General features: G+C 39.3%; 1 protein-coding gene across 12 annotated transcripts in view; it reads right to left on the reverse strand.

Annotated features, from left to right (window-relative positions):
• Window positions 1-18532, reverse strand: part of prune2 (prune homolog 2 with BCH domain) — a 134472-nt gene that overhangs the window by 29928 nt on the left and 86012 nt on the right. For 11 of the 12 annotated variants that reach the window (XR_001729883.2, XR_001729882.2, XM_016991009.2 and 8 more), the window contains exons 9-10: window positions 15454-16246; window positions 1345-1424 (exon numbers count right to left, since the gene is read on the reverse strand). Coding sequence is in view for 10 of the 12 variants with exons in the window: in XM_016991009.2 (XP_016846498.2) it covers window positions 1345-1424; window positions 15454-16246 (873 nt within the window). In the remaining 2 variants the exon portion in view is untranslated. Of the gene's footprint in view, window positions 1-1344; window positions 1425-10586; window positions 10746-15453; window positions 16247-18532 lie in introns of those variants that run through there. The other variant, XM_062972010.1, reaches the window with a different exon arrangement.

The following is an 18532-nucleotide window of genomic DNA, read 5'->3' on the forward strand; positions in this document are numbered from 1 at the left end:
CAGAGAAGCAAAGAGGGAACCTACTTCTCCCCATATCCTCCCTCTAAAACCTTTAAAATAAATGAAAAAATTACCGGGCCACCATTAGGCATTTCTGGATGCTTTTTGGAATGTACCAATGTAGCGCGATGAGATGAATGGGCCAAATTGCTTCTCCTCCCCCACTTCTTGGTGCAACATTGGTATAGTCCAAAAAGCATGCATAAAGGCCTAATGGTGGCCCAGTAAGCTTTTATTTTATTTTAAAGGTTTTAGGGGGGAGGATTTGGGTTATCTCCATTGTAGCATGGCTATTACCATGCTACAATGGGGACAACGCATGGGAAAGCCCACTTCTTTTGGGTGCCTGTGCGGACAGCAACAAGGGTGAAAACGGGTTACTTTAACCCATTCGCTTCTGCAACAAATTGCTGTCTGGAAGCCACCTCCCAAGGCAGCTTGCAAAACAAGAATTAAAAGCCATATATAACACAATGTAAAAACAAAGCAACAGGCATGCTGACCCATATATAATAGCTACACAATGTGTTTTCAGCAAAGGATGTTATAGCACAATCACCATGAAACTAACGTTTTTTGAAATTTATTTTATGATGTTACCCAAAAATTACTTGCAACACAATTCAGCTTTTTCTGTTTCTTTCCACACTGCAATTCAAAAATTATTGATGATTTGTGAGTTTTTTCCTTATTGTTTGCCTCCCCTTTGCACATCTTAGGCCCTCCACCCCCCTATTCTTGCTTACTAAGAGGTGAATGTGTTATTGGATGAAAGAAGAGGGAAAGAGGATGTGGGGATGTAAATATGGTGGAGTGGAACCGTTAAAATTATACAAGGTATGGCATCCTCACATTTGCTACTTTATTAAATCAAAGTAGTGTGGGTTCAGCCAACCAAAATATTCCCTGGGGCATTGAAGAGCATTTGCTGACCATGCTGGTTTGTTTTCTTCAAGTCTTAGACCACCAAGCAACGTTATTAAGCTCCAGCTATATGTATATATCTTGGGCAGCCATCTAAATCTACACAGGTTCCTATTAAGTATGCCGTAAATGCTTGTTCTGGAAGACAACCTCATACAGCCTCTAGACAAAATTAGCAAGGAAGTGTGGAAGAGCTAATTATCACATGAGCTCAGTTCATTTGTAGCCTGGTGACACCAGATTGTAGAAGAAAGAGGATGGTGCGCTGCAAGTGATGATCATTTGTCAAGAAAACCATGGAATTAACTAAATAAAGCAATGTCAACGCCTCTTTCAAGTGTTATAATGTCAAAGCAGAAACAAGCCTCTCAGTGAATAATTAAATGCTTAGGAAAGGGAGGAGGATGAGGGTTGTCTCACCAGGTCTCATCTCGGCAGCATTGGAGTTTAGCACAGTCTCATTGAAGGAGATATCCATTCCCTCATCCTCTGGTACTAATCTGAAGCACAAAAGCAAGCAAAAAAAAACTTCTGAATAAATACAGTATGTTATAGAAAAACATTCAGGAAAAAAATGTTAGAAGTTGCAGAATTTTCTTCGCTTAGAGAACTGGGGTATGTTAGAGAATTAGCACAAGTTGGGGAGAGAAGATGCTTTAAGCTTCAAGGACCATTCAACTGTCTCGCTCCGTAAATTTTTTATTCAAATTCTGGTTTGTCTTACCATAAACTATTTTCAGACAATGGAAATGAAAGAATCCTGAAATGAACCTTAAAGCATACACCGAGCAGAAAAACAAAAAGAAAATAATTAGAGACTCTACAATAATCTGGCTGCAAAGAGATGTATCTATATGTTAAAAGAGATATATACACACATAAACAATTTATTTCTGAAACCAACAACTTAGCTTGAAAGAGGGAGGTACTATATCCCAGTTCAGATTCAAGCATGTTAGTAATAAGTAAACCATCAAGAAAAAGGGTAATATTTGCCTCAGAGAATTATCCGCAAGCAGTAGCAAAACAGAAATGGAAGTCTTCATTACTATTCAGTTAGATGCTAAGTTGCTAAGGAGCAACTTCATAGAGTCTTAGAAATTGAAGGGATCACAATGCCTAACTCCATACCATGAAGGAATATGCAACAAAAGCATTCCTGAGATATAAACTTCCGATCTCTGTAAGTCCACCGCTTTCCAAGGCAGTCTAGTTCACTGTGTATCAGATCTTACCATCTAAGGTTTCTAGGAATCTACTTTTTTGCAGTTGGAATGAACTGTAAAAAACAAGGTCACTCCATCTTCCACATGATAGTCTTCCAGATATTTGAAAATATTTGACTCTTTTCATGTCTTCTCCTGGATAAACATATGCAACTTGTCAACTTTTCCTTACAGAGTTTTGCTTCCAAATTTTTTACTTTTCTAAAAAGCCGCAGACCACCGGTTCTACACATTTTCCTGGAATCAATCTCAAACCAATGGACTGACAATCACTTAGGTCCCTTTGAAGCCAGAAACAACACTAGTCTACTTGTTCTCTGAGGATTGTCAAAGATTATAAAGGTTTCATTTCCAACTTCCTTTATCCTTTGATGCAGTTCATCATGGAGTTCTGAACTTATCTAAAGTAGCTAGGTATTCTTATGCCACTCTTTGCTTATGCTGAGATACACACAGAATGTATCATTTATTATATTTCTAAAAGAAATGTACCTACAATCATTCTGAATTGCACTATATTTGTGAGCCATGTTCATTAGCATCTAGAAAATGCCATCTTTTTTCTTTTAGAAACAAAAAAGTCAGAAATTAAAAGGAATATATTCCCCCAAAAAACCACATTTGACAAAATGTGGTTTGAATCTTGAAAGGAAACCCCCATTCCATCCTCAATCCCAATAAATCTGGGAATGGAAACTGTCACATCCCTACGTATCTGGACAGGTTGGTTGAGCCAGATATTATCCATGAATTCAGTTATTTTGAGAAGTATATCCATCTACTATGGTCTCATGACAATTCCCACTAATTATTTGCATGAGAATAAATTCTGCGGTATCATCCAGATGTATGCTGTACAGAAAACTCAAAAGAGCTTCAACAAAAGGGGTAAGAAATGGAAATGAAACACCTATTTGCTTGGTTAGAAACCATGATGGAGACCTTCTGGCTACAAAAAGGAGAGTAAGGAAAATATTTATTTACAATAGGAGACCATGCAAAAATGAAAATTTATCAAGCAAAGCTGTTCCTATTCAAAGCTTCTGCATGTTGACTTTTCATTCTCCAGTATACTCTCAAAATGTTTTCTCAAAATCAATGCAGCAGTATTATTATGTGCAAGTTTTCTAGAGACAGTGTATTGGTGCTGAGGAAGTTAAGAAAATAATGTTTCCAACTGATCACTGAAGCAGAATATTGGTCAAAGCAGCCTATTTTGCAACCTGACATCAAAGCACCTGGGAAACTACTTCACTCATCATTCAGTAACAGAACAGGTGCTTTAAAAGATCCCATGTTCAAACCCTGGCAGGTTCAGTGCCAGTATAGGGTTTGGAAATTATCCTGAAACTCCCAGATTACTTTTGCCATGGCACCATCTACACTGAACATTTCATGTAGTTTCAAAAAGGTATGGGAGAAAGTGGTTTCTCTGTGCAGATTACTACATAGGAAATCCTGGAACTACTTTGAGGCCCAGATAGTGATTACACAAACTGCAGAGCACTGGTGTACATTAAGAGCTTTCTTTCATGTGCTTTTGTGGGAGTTTGTTGTCTAGCTGCAGCAGTTAAATGGTCAGTGTTGATGGGGTGCAAGAGCTAGATTGACAAGTAGTTTCAGTATAAGACAATTTTTAGAATTCCTACACATTTGTTAATGCAATGAGCTTCTACCAATCCTTTGTCCCTAATAATACTGCAGTCCTTTGACAGAGAAGAGAGGATTCGCATGTTGAAAAGAATACAATAACTGGTAATTTACATGTTATTAAATGATAGCAATAAATGAAAATCTTGTTCTAGGTTTTTTATGCATCATTCTATAATAAAATCTAGGTCGTTGTTGTTATTGTTGTTGTTGTTGTTGTTGTTATTGTTGTTGTGTGCCTTCCAATTGTTTCTGACTTATGACAATCCTAAGGAGAGTCTATCACAAGATGTTCTTGGCACGATGTGTTAAGGGGAATTTGACCTTTGCCTTTCTCTGAGGATAAAAGGGTATGGCTTGCCCACAATCACCCAATAGTTTTCCATGGCCCAATAGGTTTCCAATGGTGGGGGTTCTGAGCCTGGTCTCCAGAAGTCCTACTCCAGCTACTACAACATGCTGGCTTTTGTAAAGGTACAATTCTTGCCATATTATCCAAGGAAGGAGCCAAAATTTCCACTGACAGCTTTTTGATAGGTTGCTGTAATGTAATCCTATCAGAGGCAAGTGACTTGGAAAAGCTGATTAATTTTCTTTAAAATCCCAAGAGCTAAATTTCAGCTGACACATTGTGCAGCAGCTGATAGACTTACCTTGGATATATTGCATCTTAATTAACAAATCATAATTAAAATAGTCTGTGCAGAAAATGTCTTATTTTCTACATGCTGGCATTTATTTTTAATGTAGACATTTTCAATACGGTTTTGCTTTCAGCAGCCAAAGAGCTGTCTGGTGGCATATTTTAATAGGTTACCCATAACACAAAACACCAAATGGTATGTAAATATTGACTGATAGTTCTCACACTACAGCTGAACAGCTGAAAGCTCAATTAATCATTATGGTTATTTCTGTCTTACAATAAGCTAGAGACAGGCAGTAGATGACTTGTCTTAAGGCCAAAAAGCAAGTCACTAATAGAATGAAGTTAGCCATAATCTTGCACATACAGTAGAGTCTCACTTATCCAACATAAACGGGCCGACAGAACGTTGGATAAGCAAATATGTTGGATAATAAGGAGGGATTAAGGAAAAGCCTATTAAAAATCAAATTAGATTATTATTTTAGAAATTAAGCACCAAAAAATCATGTTATACAACAAATTTGACAGAAAAAGTAGTTCAATACGCAGTAATGCTATGTAGTAACTACTGTACTTACGAATTTAGAACCAAAATATCACAATGTATTGAGAACATTGACTACAAAAATGTGTTGGATAATCCAGAACGTTGGATAAGCGAGTGTTGGATAAGTGAGACTACTTCCCTTACTGAAAGCAATAGATGTTACTTTTGAGTAGAGGATTGTACAAATTATTTGCTTTGAACTGGATTATATGGCAGTGGAGATGTGGCCTCAGGCTGGATTTACACTAACATATAATCCAGTATCTAATCCCATATTATCTGCTTTGAACTGGATTATATGAGTCTGTAGTGCCATATAATCCAAATCAGAAACTGGATTATATGGCAGTGTAAACGGGGCCTCCATAACATTTTACTGGCATAGGTCACCCTGAAAAACCTCAATTTGAGTCTTTATAAATTCAAAGTGTAGATCCAGCCTGATTTGTATAGAATTAAGCACTGATATGAGTAACATTACTTTAACTACCAAAGCTCAATGCTATGGAATCATGGGAGTTGTAGTTTTACAAGGTCTTTAGCTTTATGAAAAAGTGCTACTGTCTCACCAAACTACAAATCTCAGGATTCCTTAGCCTGAAAACTCGATTTTTATGCATTCTGATATCTGACATGTAGCATGTATGGTCATATTTTGATGCTACAGAAGGTACCTTCTAGTTCTTTTTATATCTTTTTATATCTTTGAACAGTGAGATAACTGATTTGTTCCCCCACCCACTCACTGTATTATTCTGAATATTGCTAACCCACCTGATTGTAACATGTAATTTTCTAGTAACGTCTATCTACCCACCTCTTTTGACTTCTTTCTTTTTTATTTGTATTTTTTGTTCCTATTATGTCATAATATTTCCTACTTCTGTCTGACTTTTGGAAAGATTATTTTGGGGGGGTTGTGCAATCTTGATTTATAGTTGCACAAACGAGATGGTTGGTTTTTCACCTGCTTGCTTTTGTTTCTAATTATGAGACAATGTTGAGTAACTATTTTGGACATAAGAAATAGATTTAGAAATATGCTCTTAATGTCATCCAATCCAAGAAGCCAAAATGCGGGGCCTGTTGGGCTTTTACCGGAGGTGTCCAAACAACGTCTCCAGTAAAAGTGAATTAATTTGGGACAAAGCAGGTAAACACTGCTTTCTCCTGAATTAATTAAATCTCCATTAGACCAGGGCCTTCCTGAAAGGACCGGGTCTAATGGGGTATTGGATCTATGGGGACTGACCCCCGGGGAGTCCTGGGACTACCAGGGGGTCAGTCCCCATTGTTATCTCACACCTTTTGGGCTCCTAGAGCTCAAAGGTGCAAGATGGCACACACCCCGCTCCAACCTCTCAAAAAGAAGCCCTTAAAAGGAGGGCTTCTTTTAGAAGGTTCAGGGTGGCCCTGTGCCATCCCAGTAGTTACCTGGATGGCATGGGGACCCCCGAGAAAGCCCGATTTTTTTGGGGGGGGAGCAGAAATGTGTGCCACAGCGAGTTTTAAAAACCTGCTTTGGCACAAATATCTGTTATGTCTGGAAATGCCCAAAGATTCACAGTAACAACAAGCAAACTGAGCTGTCCAACATATTTTAGGGTAAGAAGAACATCAATTACATTTAGAGAAGATCAGATAAGGAATATCAGATTTATTTCCATGTATTTATTCTAGCCACAAATATAGTAATTTGGCTACCCTATCTAAAACATCGTCCACAGAGTAAAATACTCTAACTGTGAAGAATTTTGTGGCCTAAGCAATTGATGCTGTTTTTCCACCCATCCTTGGAAGTCTCCTTGAATGGAAAATAATCATGCCATTTTCTTGAATTGGATGGTTCTTTCTAACAGATGCTACCAGAATAGCATGAGATCAAACTATTTGGAAATTGATCCAACAGAATGTAAATTGTGCATTGCATCCCACCTCCAGCTGTGACCACTTCTATTCCTGTTGCTTCAGAGAAAGCAAATAACATTTAAACCACAGGGGTGTTTAACTTGATTCCTCCAACCATTATCTACACATTGAAGCTGGTGCTCAGAAAGAACTGACTTGATTATAAAAAGCCCTTTAAGACATATATTCTATCTCTAGCATCCAACAATATCAGCAATAACCAACAAGGCCTGTTTGTTATTTTTAGCAGAGGAACCAGGCATGAAACCATTACTGGAGTTCTCTGGACGTAGAGATGCACTCCTAGTAAGCTATACTCATTTCATAATAGATTATCTTTGCCAAGCGATAGAAAAATGAAGACTTGGGGAGGAATATTGTATAGCAGTCAAGTCATGGCACATTAATCGTATCTGTCCTTTCTGACGGCTTCAAGCTTGGTTGATCAAGGGACTACTTGAGATGAAATGGAGTTTTGTCATAGTGAGGATTTAAACAAGTCTCCTGCCCGTTATTTTCACAGACAAACTGGTGAAATGTGAGTTAGGTGATACAGCAGATAGATGGAAGTGTAGGTAGCTGATGCACCAAATCCAAAGATCACTCACTGAAGGTTCCTCAGAATGCTGGAAAGAAGTGGGAAGTCTTGTGGGATTTTTCTGTCCTTGATGTTTTACAATATCTTGAGAAATAACTTGGAAAAAAGAATACAGGGGAAGCCCATGAAGATGACAAATAAAACAATGCAAAGATTTAAAAGCACCAAAATAGCTGCTAAAACAGCTGAGAAATTAAAGAGATTGTTACATTATGATAAATAGATACATGCCAGGAATGCCTTTCTGAAGAAGACTCTACATAGATGATCACCATCTACCACTTTAAAAGCCTGGCATCAATGGAAATGGCTTAACAACATTATTCATTCAGGTCCAGCGATCCTCCACAAAACCTCCTTTTTTAAAAGCACAAAAAGATCTTGTGATTTGTCCATTTCAAGGTTTTGTTTTTTTTACTTCCCCAAAATTTGGTGCAAATGCAACCCACCTTCTATCATGAGATGGCCACAACCTGATTTATCCCTCTGGAAGCTAGGATGACAGTATCAATATTACAGGTTCAAAAATATTTAGGTTCAAAACCTTTCACAGATATCTTTTTCACCCTTTTCATTTAATTTTATGTTTTAAAAAAAGTATAAATAGAAGTATTTAAACACATCTTTATCTTGTTACAGTGTCATCATTATTAAATAAAGAGTAATATTAATAGTTCAGTTAATATTAATTTTCCACTAAATGGAACTGTATGCTTAGCTACACAGAAGTGATAAGTTGGACATAGGATTTCTCTACACCATATAAGTAATGCAGTCTGATACCATGTTAACAGCCATGACTCAGTCATGAAAACTGAAGTTTTACAATGTCTTTGGCCTTTCTTATTAAATAATATTAATGACCTTATTTTTATACCCCACCACCATCTCCCTGAAGGGACTCAGTGTGGCTTACAAGTGGGATCAGGCCCAGGACATACAACAAAATACACCAACTAAAATGCAGTTAAAAACATAATGACATAGCAGTCCAATTAAAACACAATTTAAACAGCAAAATATAAAACTACGTTAAACTATATCAAACAAAACTCAACAAACCAGCAACCAGGAGAATGATGGGCATGATCTGTCTAGAGAGGACTGGGCATGGACTTGTGCAAAAAGCAGGCTGTAGGGCCAGGGCAAAAGGGATAAAGTGCTGTGGAGAACAGGACTACTGGCTCATCAAACTACAACTACAACAGTTTCATAGCATTGAACCATGGCAGTAAAATGTAGTCAAACTGCATGAAATTACAGTGTAAATGCACCCTCAGAATGCAATATGACACACTTATATTCATTTAAATTAATATTAATGAAATAATTGGGAGCCCCCGGTGGTGTAGCGGGTTAAACCGCTGAACTGTTGAGCTTACTGATGAAAGGTTGGTGGTTTCAAATCCAGGGAGTGGGGTGAGCACCCGCTGTCAGCCCCAGCTTCTGCCAACCTAGCAGTTTGAAAACATGCAAATGTGAGTAGATCAATAGGTACCTCTCCAGTGGTAAGGTAACAGCACTCCATGCAGTCATACCGGCCACATGACCTTGGAGGTGTCTATGGACAACATCAGCTCTTCGGCTTAGAAATGGAGATGAAACCAACCCCCCAGAGTTGGACATGACTAGACTTAATGTCAGGGAAAACCTTTACCTTTACCTATATTCATTTAAATTAATATTAATGAAATAATATATTTGACTTTCATGAATTTACATTAGGAGTAGAACAAACATAAAAGCTTAACACTGATGGCTTATATTGTATGAAATAAATGAAGGAGGGGGGGTATAATTTTAATAGGCTGTTAAAGCAAACCAGAGTGCATTGCCTAGTGGTATATCAAATATAAAACATTGGTTCAAGATGCACAATTATAAGGTTTAAAATGGGAAAGAAGTGCACGTGGGGAGGGGGAGTCAGATCATAAGGTGGTGCCACAACTAAATTGACTGCACCAACCAATGAAATGATCTTAGCAACAGCATTTTCAGCCACCATAAGTGGGTCAAGTTAGGATTTACAAGTGCTAAAAATGTAAGGAGGCTACTGGGGCTGAATGCTAGGAGATAAGAAGGCAATGGTGGGTTTTAGAACCTGCAAAACTTATTTTGGGGGCTCTAAAGCACATTTTGCTTTTTAAAAAATAGAATAAAAACAGAAGAGAAAAAAAGGGAGAGGAACAAATGCTGTTTTAAGGATAACTCTGATTCAACTATTTGAACTGTGTTTATTTTCCTGTGGGATGCTATTCCAAAAAATATTGCAAGGTTTGCATCTCTGCCTTACAGGAATTCATACTGGTTAATTAGTCACATTTTACAGTAACAATACTTCATAAAACACTTCATATCTATGTGGCCATGACAGAATAATTTTAAAAATATTTCATGGGTTTCTTTCCACAACACAGTTTTTGACTGATCCTTTAAAAATATCTTAGAACTAAGCAATAATTCAGATATAATTTAAATAGTGCTTGTAACTTTATGAGCCTTGTATTCCTGTTTGTTGTCAGCTTGAAACACAATTTGCTCTTGAATGGATTAGAAGCCCTATTTCGCTACAATGATTTAAGAGGATGCCTTCAAGAAAGAAATGTTTATGCATGGTTTGACAGTGAAGGATCAAAAGAATGCAATTATTTGTTAACTGCCGCAAGGCTGACATGTTCTCAAATGTTCTCCATCTTAAACAAGCTTTTAGTCCTGCCAGACATTGGAAGTGTCTTTACTCCCTCTTCTTCATCCCTGTATTCTGTAGATATGTAGTGGAATAAATGACAAGGACATAGGATGTTATGCAATTAAAGTTTTGCCCCTTAATTACAAAAACCATATCCACTTCCTGACATACCAAACCCACTGAATGGACATAGTTAATAAAACGATGTGACAGAAGTAAGACGCAGCTGCCTAATTTCTCTGTAATGAGGCAGCGGATGCTTTGCATCCTGCTGACAAATACTCTTCTCTCTCTCCTGCATTTTCCTCCATAGTAACTGCAACCACCGAGGTATTAAGCAAAAAACAAAGCACATTGCTTTCTCAGTAAAGAAGAAAAATAAGCCCTGGACTTACCTTCTAGGGACTTTGATGGCTGTTTTCCAAGACAAAAAATGAGCAAAGATGCATTATTGCTTCATTTCAGCATCCCTCTCATGTAGCAGCTTACTAGGAGCAGAGATCTCCACCATTTTTATGCTCACGTGACTAGTGGTACTTCTAAATAAGGACAAGCACCTGCCTTTGGACACCCTGCTGCATATTGCAGAAGGCACAGCAATTCTCTGAGGCACTAGCATTTCTCTGAAAATTATGAATGTAGGTGCATAAAATAATACCTCTTTCCTCTGTCACACATTTACTTGCTAAGAAAAGCAGCTGTTTTTTTTTCTTTTTTCCAGAGATGTAAAATGTTACAGTGAAAAGGAGATTAAACAAGCAAACTTCTAATTGACTCAACAGAATAAACCCATTTAGTGTACAGAATAAATATTTTGACATCATTGTTTCAGTTGAAATATTTTAAAAGCCAGTCAGTGAGTGAAGCAGTAACATGAGGAGACAGTAACAAACCGGTTGGCATAATCAGGTTTCTGTGTTTGCAGAGCTGGAAGGCAATTTGAGTGAGATCTACACTGTCACATAGTTAAGTTTAGAATTGCATTACATAATGAGTGTAGACCCATAAAATGCAGCTTAACTGCATTGAACAGCATTATGTGAGTCTACACACTAACCATATAATGCAACTGCAAACTGCTTTACATGTTAGTGTAGATCCAACCATAATCCGTGAGATTCTCTAGGGAGGATGTTTGGATTGAACTGTTTGAAAAGTATTAATCCGCTGGACCAAGTAGTTCCCAACCTGTGCTCTGCGTGCACTTCTCAGGGACTCTGCAGTCGCTTCAGGAAAACAGAATAAATAAAAAATGAATGCAATTAAAGAGTAAGAAACAAAAAATAGAATCAAAATAAGAAAAGTAGAAAATACATGCTGAATGGAAATTCATCAAGTCCTCATAGCGTACTAAAAACCATGTTTCAAAAATGAAGGCTACCGGAGTTTTGGTTGCAATTGCAAGATGAATTCAAAATCTTGTCTGAGAAAGCAAAATTAGTATCAATGTGTTGTCAAAGGCTTTCATGGACAAAATCACTGGGTTGCTGTGAGCTTTCCGGGCTGTATGGCTATGTTCCAGGAGCATTCTCTCCTGATGTTTCACCCTCATCTATGGCATCCTCAGAGGTTGTGAGGTGTATTGGAAACTAGGCTAGGCAGGTTTATATATCTGTGGAAGGTCCAGTGTGGGAGAAAGAATGCTTGTCTGTTGGAGACAAGTGTGAATGTTGCAGTTCATCACCCCTATTAGCATTAAAAAGCCTTGCAGCTTTAAAGCCTAGCAGCTTCAAAGCCTAGCTGATTTCTGCTTGGGGGAATCCTTTGTTGGGAGGTGTTAATTGCAAGGTGTTAATTGAAGCTGTTAGCCCCAGCTTCTGCCAACCTAGCAGTTCCAAAACATGCAAATGTGAGTAGATCAATAGGTACTGCTCCGGCGGGAAGGTAACAGTGCTCCATGCAGTCATGCTGGCCACATGACCTTGGAAACTGCAAGTCACTCTTGGTGTGAGAGAATTGGCTGTCTGCAAGGACGCTGCCCAAGGGATGCACGGATGTTTTGATGTTTTTACCATCCTGTGGGAGGCTTCTCTCATGTCCCTGCACGGGGAGCTGGAGCTGACAGAGGGAGCTCACCCACTCTCCCCGGATTCAAACCTCCGTCTGTCGGTCAGTTGTCCTGCTGGCACAAGGATTTAACCCATTGCGCCACTGGGGCTCCATAAAACCTTATTATAATGGTTTAATGTTTCATGCTGTGGAACACTTTTATCAAACCAACTTATCTCACACCTTTTTCTAGCTTTCTTTGAAAACTCTGTCATCTTTAAGTTTACATCTGCTATAGACAAGGGCTCCAAAACACTATCAAGTATGGGACATATTTAAATACAAATAATATGGTTGTTGCTTACATCAACTCTTCACCTGGAGCTGACATCTCCATATGCTTATGGACCCTTTTCAATAGTTCTATTATACAAGTTTATTGAGCACTGAACCATTTTTTTCTGGATTAACCTCACTTGCTTTTTCCCAGGCAGTGCTCCTAACTGTGGACTTTGGACCAGATTCTTTGGCAGGAGTTGAAGGAGAGCAGATAAATACTAGGAAAGGAATTACAGTATTTTAGCATGTTGATGAATGAGTAGCAACTAACTCTCTCTGTAAGTAAAAGACTGAAATACTGTCTCAAATAGGAATAATTATATGTTTTTCATGTTATCTTCTTTACCTTAAAAGGGACTCAAAGTTTCAAAAGGGGTAAATGTGCTCCCCAGATAGTACATATTGTATATTGTATTCCAAAACATATTTAGAATATTTTGTTTCAGACCTTAAAATGCTGTTTCAATCATATGAGGGTCTTATAAGACTGGGTAGTTGGTGCGCTTGCTTGGTTCTTCATCCTTCCTTACCTATAGTCTCATGGTCGGGGCTTTTTTGACTTGTGGAGCCCTTTTTAGAATCAATTTCTATGGCGAAGCTCCTTAGGTAGGTAAAGATAAAGGTTTTCCCCTGACATTAAGTCTAATCATGTCTGACTTTGGGGGTTGGTGCTCATCTCCATTTCTAAGCCAAAGAGCCAGCATTGTCCATAGACACCTCCAAGGTCATGTGGCCAGCATGACTGCATGGAGCACATTTACCATCCTGCTGCAACAGTACCTATTGATCTACTGACATTTGCATGTTTTGGAATTGCTAGGTTGGCAGAAGCTGGGGCTAACAGTGGGAGCTCACTCCACTCCCCGGATTTGAACTACTGACCTTTTGGTCAGCAAGTTCAGCAGCTCAGCGGTTTAATCCACTGCACCACCAGGGGCTCCCATACATAATGAATATTGCAGTGTGAAACACTGCTCTATGCAATCCACTTCCACTGCTTGCACAGCAAGCACCAAGCCACGTGGTCACCAAACACACTGCAACCAGCAAGGCTCTGCTGAGAGAGTACTTCTGAAAGATGAAACAGCATTAAGTGTTTTTGACATGTACACACTGGAATGTCTGGATCCATCCCAATCCACTTGTCCAATGTCAAAAATATTGAGGGTCACTCTGGAGTTTCCTGGAAGGTCCAAAGTAAATTGCTGTGCTTCTTATAATGGATTAAATGCTGGAAATGGTCTTTAATCCCTTAGCACTGGCTGTATGTCATATGGGTTAATCGCAGTGAGTTCAAAGTCAGTGTGTTTTAACTGGCCCATGTAGACATGCAGGGTTCAATTCTCTGCTCAGCCATGGAAACTACTTCCAGCAGGGCTCTGTTGGCTCCGTGCTAGCAGCAGAGAAACAGGGCCCAAAGGAGCCAGGGAGGAAGGCAGGGAAGGCGGGAAAATGTTGTGGGAAGGGATCCCACGACCACCCTTGGTAAGGGGACAAAGCAGTACACTGCCCCATGGTTTTTGTTGCTGTCCCCCAGCTTCTTGGCCTGCATATGATGAGGTCATTAGTTTCTCTTGGAATGGACTGAGCTCTCACCTTTTGCCTCTTTACTTTACAAAGAGGAAGGTTATTTTTTGAGAAGAGCTAATTTACAGTACTCACACTGACCCATGGATAAGTTGCCCCAGGTTTGTCTAGTTGACGTTTTTACTAAAATTTCTAAATGTATACACTGCTCAGCTGCAGCAAGAAATCCACATGATACACGGTTGGATTTGCAGCAGAATTACTGCACCCATCTGTTAATTTGCAACAGCAAAATAGGGTTATAGGTGTGTGGACAGTTGCATTGGGCTGGATTCAGCCCAAATCCATTGTTCACACTACTAACGGACTCACTGCTGCCAGCAAGCAGCTCTCTCCCAAAAGCTTGCCAGCAATGTCACAATTCTGGTGACCCCTTCATTTCTGACAGGACTCCAAATTTGCCTTGACTCTTCTCCTAGCAGGGTTGGCAATGGGCAGGCATAGAGCTCTCACATATGGCCTTGAAGAGCAGTGATTCACCTTTTCTGTAGGTTTCATAGTCCCTTGACACTATTTAATATTTTAAAAGACACATCTGCAAAAACCAGAAGTGGAATTCTAATATATTGTACCCACCACACCCCTTTTGACATTTAGGCCATCTATTAAGTCACCAGGGAATAAAATTGGCCTCTGGAGCTGCTGAAGTTGACCAGCCTCAGTTGCACTGCTTTTTAAAGAATACCTCACCCCCTGTTGCTATTCTGTGTTTGAACTTTGCTGTTTCAGATATTGTACCTGAAGCCTACCCACTTTAAAACACAACATATGAGCAGGGGAAAAGGAGGAGCCAGTAATACCATTAAAAAGAAAGAAATTGGGAAGGTGGGATAAAGAGTCAAAGCAGAAGGGGAGGGACCAGTGAGCTAGTGGCCTGAGGTTCACACACCCCCAACTCAAGACATGGGGGGTACCTTCCTTTTACCTTTGTTGTAACTTGAAGACAGGACTTTACCTTGGTGCAACTTGAAGACAGGACTTTATTATTAAATAAAGTATAGTAATGTATGAAATCTATCAATTGTGTCCATGCTTGTCTTTAGTTAGTGGAATGCACTTTTGCTCACATCTGATTTCAGCCAATCCCTTTTCCATATTTCACCCTTTGGTGTCTTGAAAAGCTGTTTTTGCGAATTGGAAAATTCACCACCACATGGCTGCAGAAAGTTGTAGTAGACAAGAAGAGAGGACTAAAACTGAGTGCCCTGCAAAAGCAGAAGTACTTTCCACTAGTACAAATTTGCATCCACTCCAGCACAGTCAGTATAATGACAGGTAGCACTGGATTCTATGCCCATTTGGTAATAAACAATAAAATTCAAATCAACCATAATGATCTATTCTTACCCTGTTATATGACTGGATTCTTTCTCTCTGTCAGTAAGTTGAATGTCCTGGTCCAATTCTTGCTCTATTATCATGGCATCTTTAGGAAATTGTGAATGGTCTTCCAAATCACCATTGCCATCACCACTCTGAAATAAAAGAGCACCTGTTCTTCCATTGTGTGAAATCTCTTCCTCTTTTTCCAACAATTTGTGAGGGCTTCTATGTAGTAGAGTTTCTACTTGTGTCTCAGAAATCAATTCCTGACTTAAAACATCTTCTAATTCCTTAACAGGATTTCCACACAGTGGCTGCATTGTGTCTGTCTTGCTATAGTTTTCTTCAGGGGATGCATTATCCGCTCCATGTTGGCCCACCATAGTCCATTCCTGATCTTGCACAGGGCTTCTGAGTGCTTTCTTTTCATATCCCAGTTTTTGAGGCACAACAGCAGCACATTTCTCTTCTAAATGAAAAGAATCCCATTCAGTCTCCAAAGTAGACTGCCCTTCACTTCCATTTATTATGGAGATTGACTGAAATGTATCCGAGGAGTCTGGTGAAAAGGTTTGAAGAGAATCTGTTTGTTCTGCCACTGCTGTAGCTTCCTGCGAAGTGAAATTGCTTTCTCCTGTTACCAAGATATCCTTCCTCAAAGGTACATTTTCTTCACCACTAATGAGGACATAATCCATCTCCAGCGAAGACTGATCTTCCACTTTGTTTAACGCTGTAGTTTCCTTCTTTTCTTTACTTGTCCTCTCTGTGGATGTGGACATTTTAGCATCACTACTAAGCATATCATAGGCAGCTCCTGAAATTAGACAGAACAATTTCAGTTTCTGCAGATAATTCAATAGTCACGTTCATCTAACAAATAAAACAATTCAGTGTATGGCTCATATTGTGCTTTCTGTTTAAATTAGATTTAGTAAATTAGTATCTCACATATTGGTGGGGCATTCTAGTTAATTTTAATGGTAAAAAAGTGTGTTTTAAACTGAAGAAATAAAGTATTATATAGGCACCCCCGAGTTACAAACATCTGGCTTACAAATGACCCATAGTTAAGAATGGAGGTGAGACAACAGGAAGTGAGAGAAATCCACCCTCAGGAAGAGGAATTGACTCCTGGAAGAGTTATTATGGGGGGAAAGGTGTCTCCACTGAAGCTTTATCACCAGTTCTTGTTTCCACAACAAACCATTTTTTTTTTCAAAATCCAATTATTAAGAGGACAGAAAGTGAGGTGAAATCTTCTGAACAGGGACACAAACAGCAAAAACAAACATTCCCTATTCTCTTCAAAGCTAAAAATATATATTTTGTCTGGTTACACTTAAAAAATGTACCTGTTCCAACTTACATACAAATTCAACTCAAGAACAAACCCATAGAACCCATCTTGTTTGTAACTTGGGGACTGCCTGTATACTGTATTCTATATGCCTGTATTCTTCAGTTCTAAAATACAATTTTTCCTATTTGAAAATCTCTAAAATTGGAAGCATCTTACAATCATAGGTGTATCTCACGTATTTTTTTGTAGTGGCGGTGGTCCTTAAATTAGGGTGCATCTTACAGTTGAAGATATACAATATATAGCATTTTTGCTTTGTGTATTGTGATACACTAATGGGCTTAAAGCTAAACTTTAAAACTGTGGCATAGATACCAAGAACTAGGAAGTCCTTGAAGGCCTTGAGCGCTCTATCTGGAGGTCAGCTGTGACCAGCAGTGCTGTGAAACTGTAAGAGGCATGAATGGAAGGCGAAAGGGAGAATTGTGCCAAGAGGAAGGCGCATCAAGCCAACCCTGATCGGGACTACCTTCCACCTGGAAACCAATGTCCTTGTGGAAGAACATGCATGTCAAGAATAGGGCCATACAGTCACCTACGTATCCACCATCAGGACACGACACTTGGAAGGCCATCATACTCAGACTACGAGGGATTGCCTAAGTAAGTACACTGATGGTGCAATAGCAAACTTTGATTATAAAAAATGTATTTTGGCCAGCATGTGGAACAGTAATAAACACAGGCCTGCAAAACAGATTCAAAAATCTTTCTTAAAAATTATGCTGATTTTATAGAAATTTGGCATTTTAAATCCAAAAATGATCTCAGATTTCCTCCATTACAAACACTTTTTCCACAACAAGCTCAGGTGTCGGTGGTGGCCGGGAGGGCTTTTGCACAGTTAAAACTTGTGCACCAGCTGCCACCGTGCCTCGAGAAGTCAGATCTGACCATGGTGGTCCATGCCTTAGTTACATCTAGATTGGATTACTGTAACGCACTCTACGTGGGGCTGCCTTTGAAGACAGATCGGAAAATGCAACTGGTATAAAGATCGGCAGCCAGACTTCTAACTGGAGCTAATTATAGGGAGCGCACAACAGCCCTATTAAAACAGCTCCACTGGCTGCCAATAAGTTAGTGCAGGTTATGACCTATAAAGCCTTAAACGGTTTGGGCCCTGCTGATCTTCAAGACTACATCTCCCCCTATGAATTGGCGCAGGCTTTAAGATCCGCCAGGAAGGCCCTCCTATTGCTCCTGCCTCCATCACAAGTGCAGTTGGCGAGGACGAGAGAGAGAGAGAGAGAGAGAGAGACAGAGAGAGAAAGAGAGAGAGAGAGAGAGAGCCTTCTCGCTGGTGCCCCCCCCCCCCCCGCTTTGGAACTCCCTCCTATGCGAAATTAGACAAGCCCCAACATTGGCCACCTTTTGTAGGGACCTGAAATCCTAGGTTCCTCAAGATTATGCTGCTGCTTCACATTATCCTGTACCTGCTTAACCCATGCTGCTTGCACTACCCTGTGCCCTTGCCCAGCTGTTGTATATCCTGATCATGCTCATTGTATTACAGCAACTGATTTCATTGAGTATTGTGTACGCAGCTGTTTGATATTCTGATGTTTTATTGAAACTGTGTTTTTAACTGTTTTGTTATTTTGTACTGTTTTTATTTTGATTTATGTTTTTACCTTGATGGGTCATTTGTATTGTGTCTTTGGGCATTGTCCCATATGTAAGCTGCCCCAAGTCCCGCTTGTGAAATGGTAGCAGGGTATAAGAACAAAATTATTATTA

The sequence above is a fragment of the Anolis carolinensis genome, chromosome 2 (genome assembly GCF_035594765.1).
Source record: "Anolis carolinensis isolate JA03-04 chromosome 2, rAnoCar3.1.pri, whole genome shotgun sequence".
Lineage (NCBI taxonomy): Eukaryota > Metazoa > Chordata > Lepidosauria > Squamata > Dactyloidae > Anolis > Anolis carolinensis.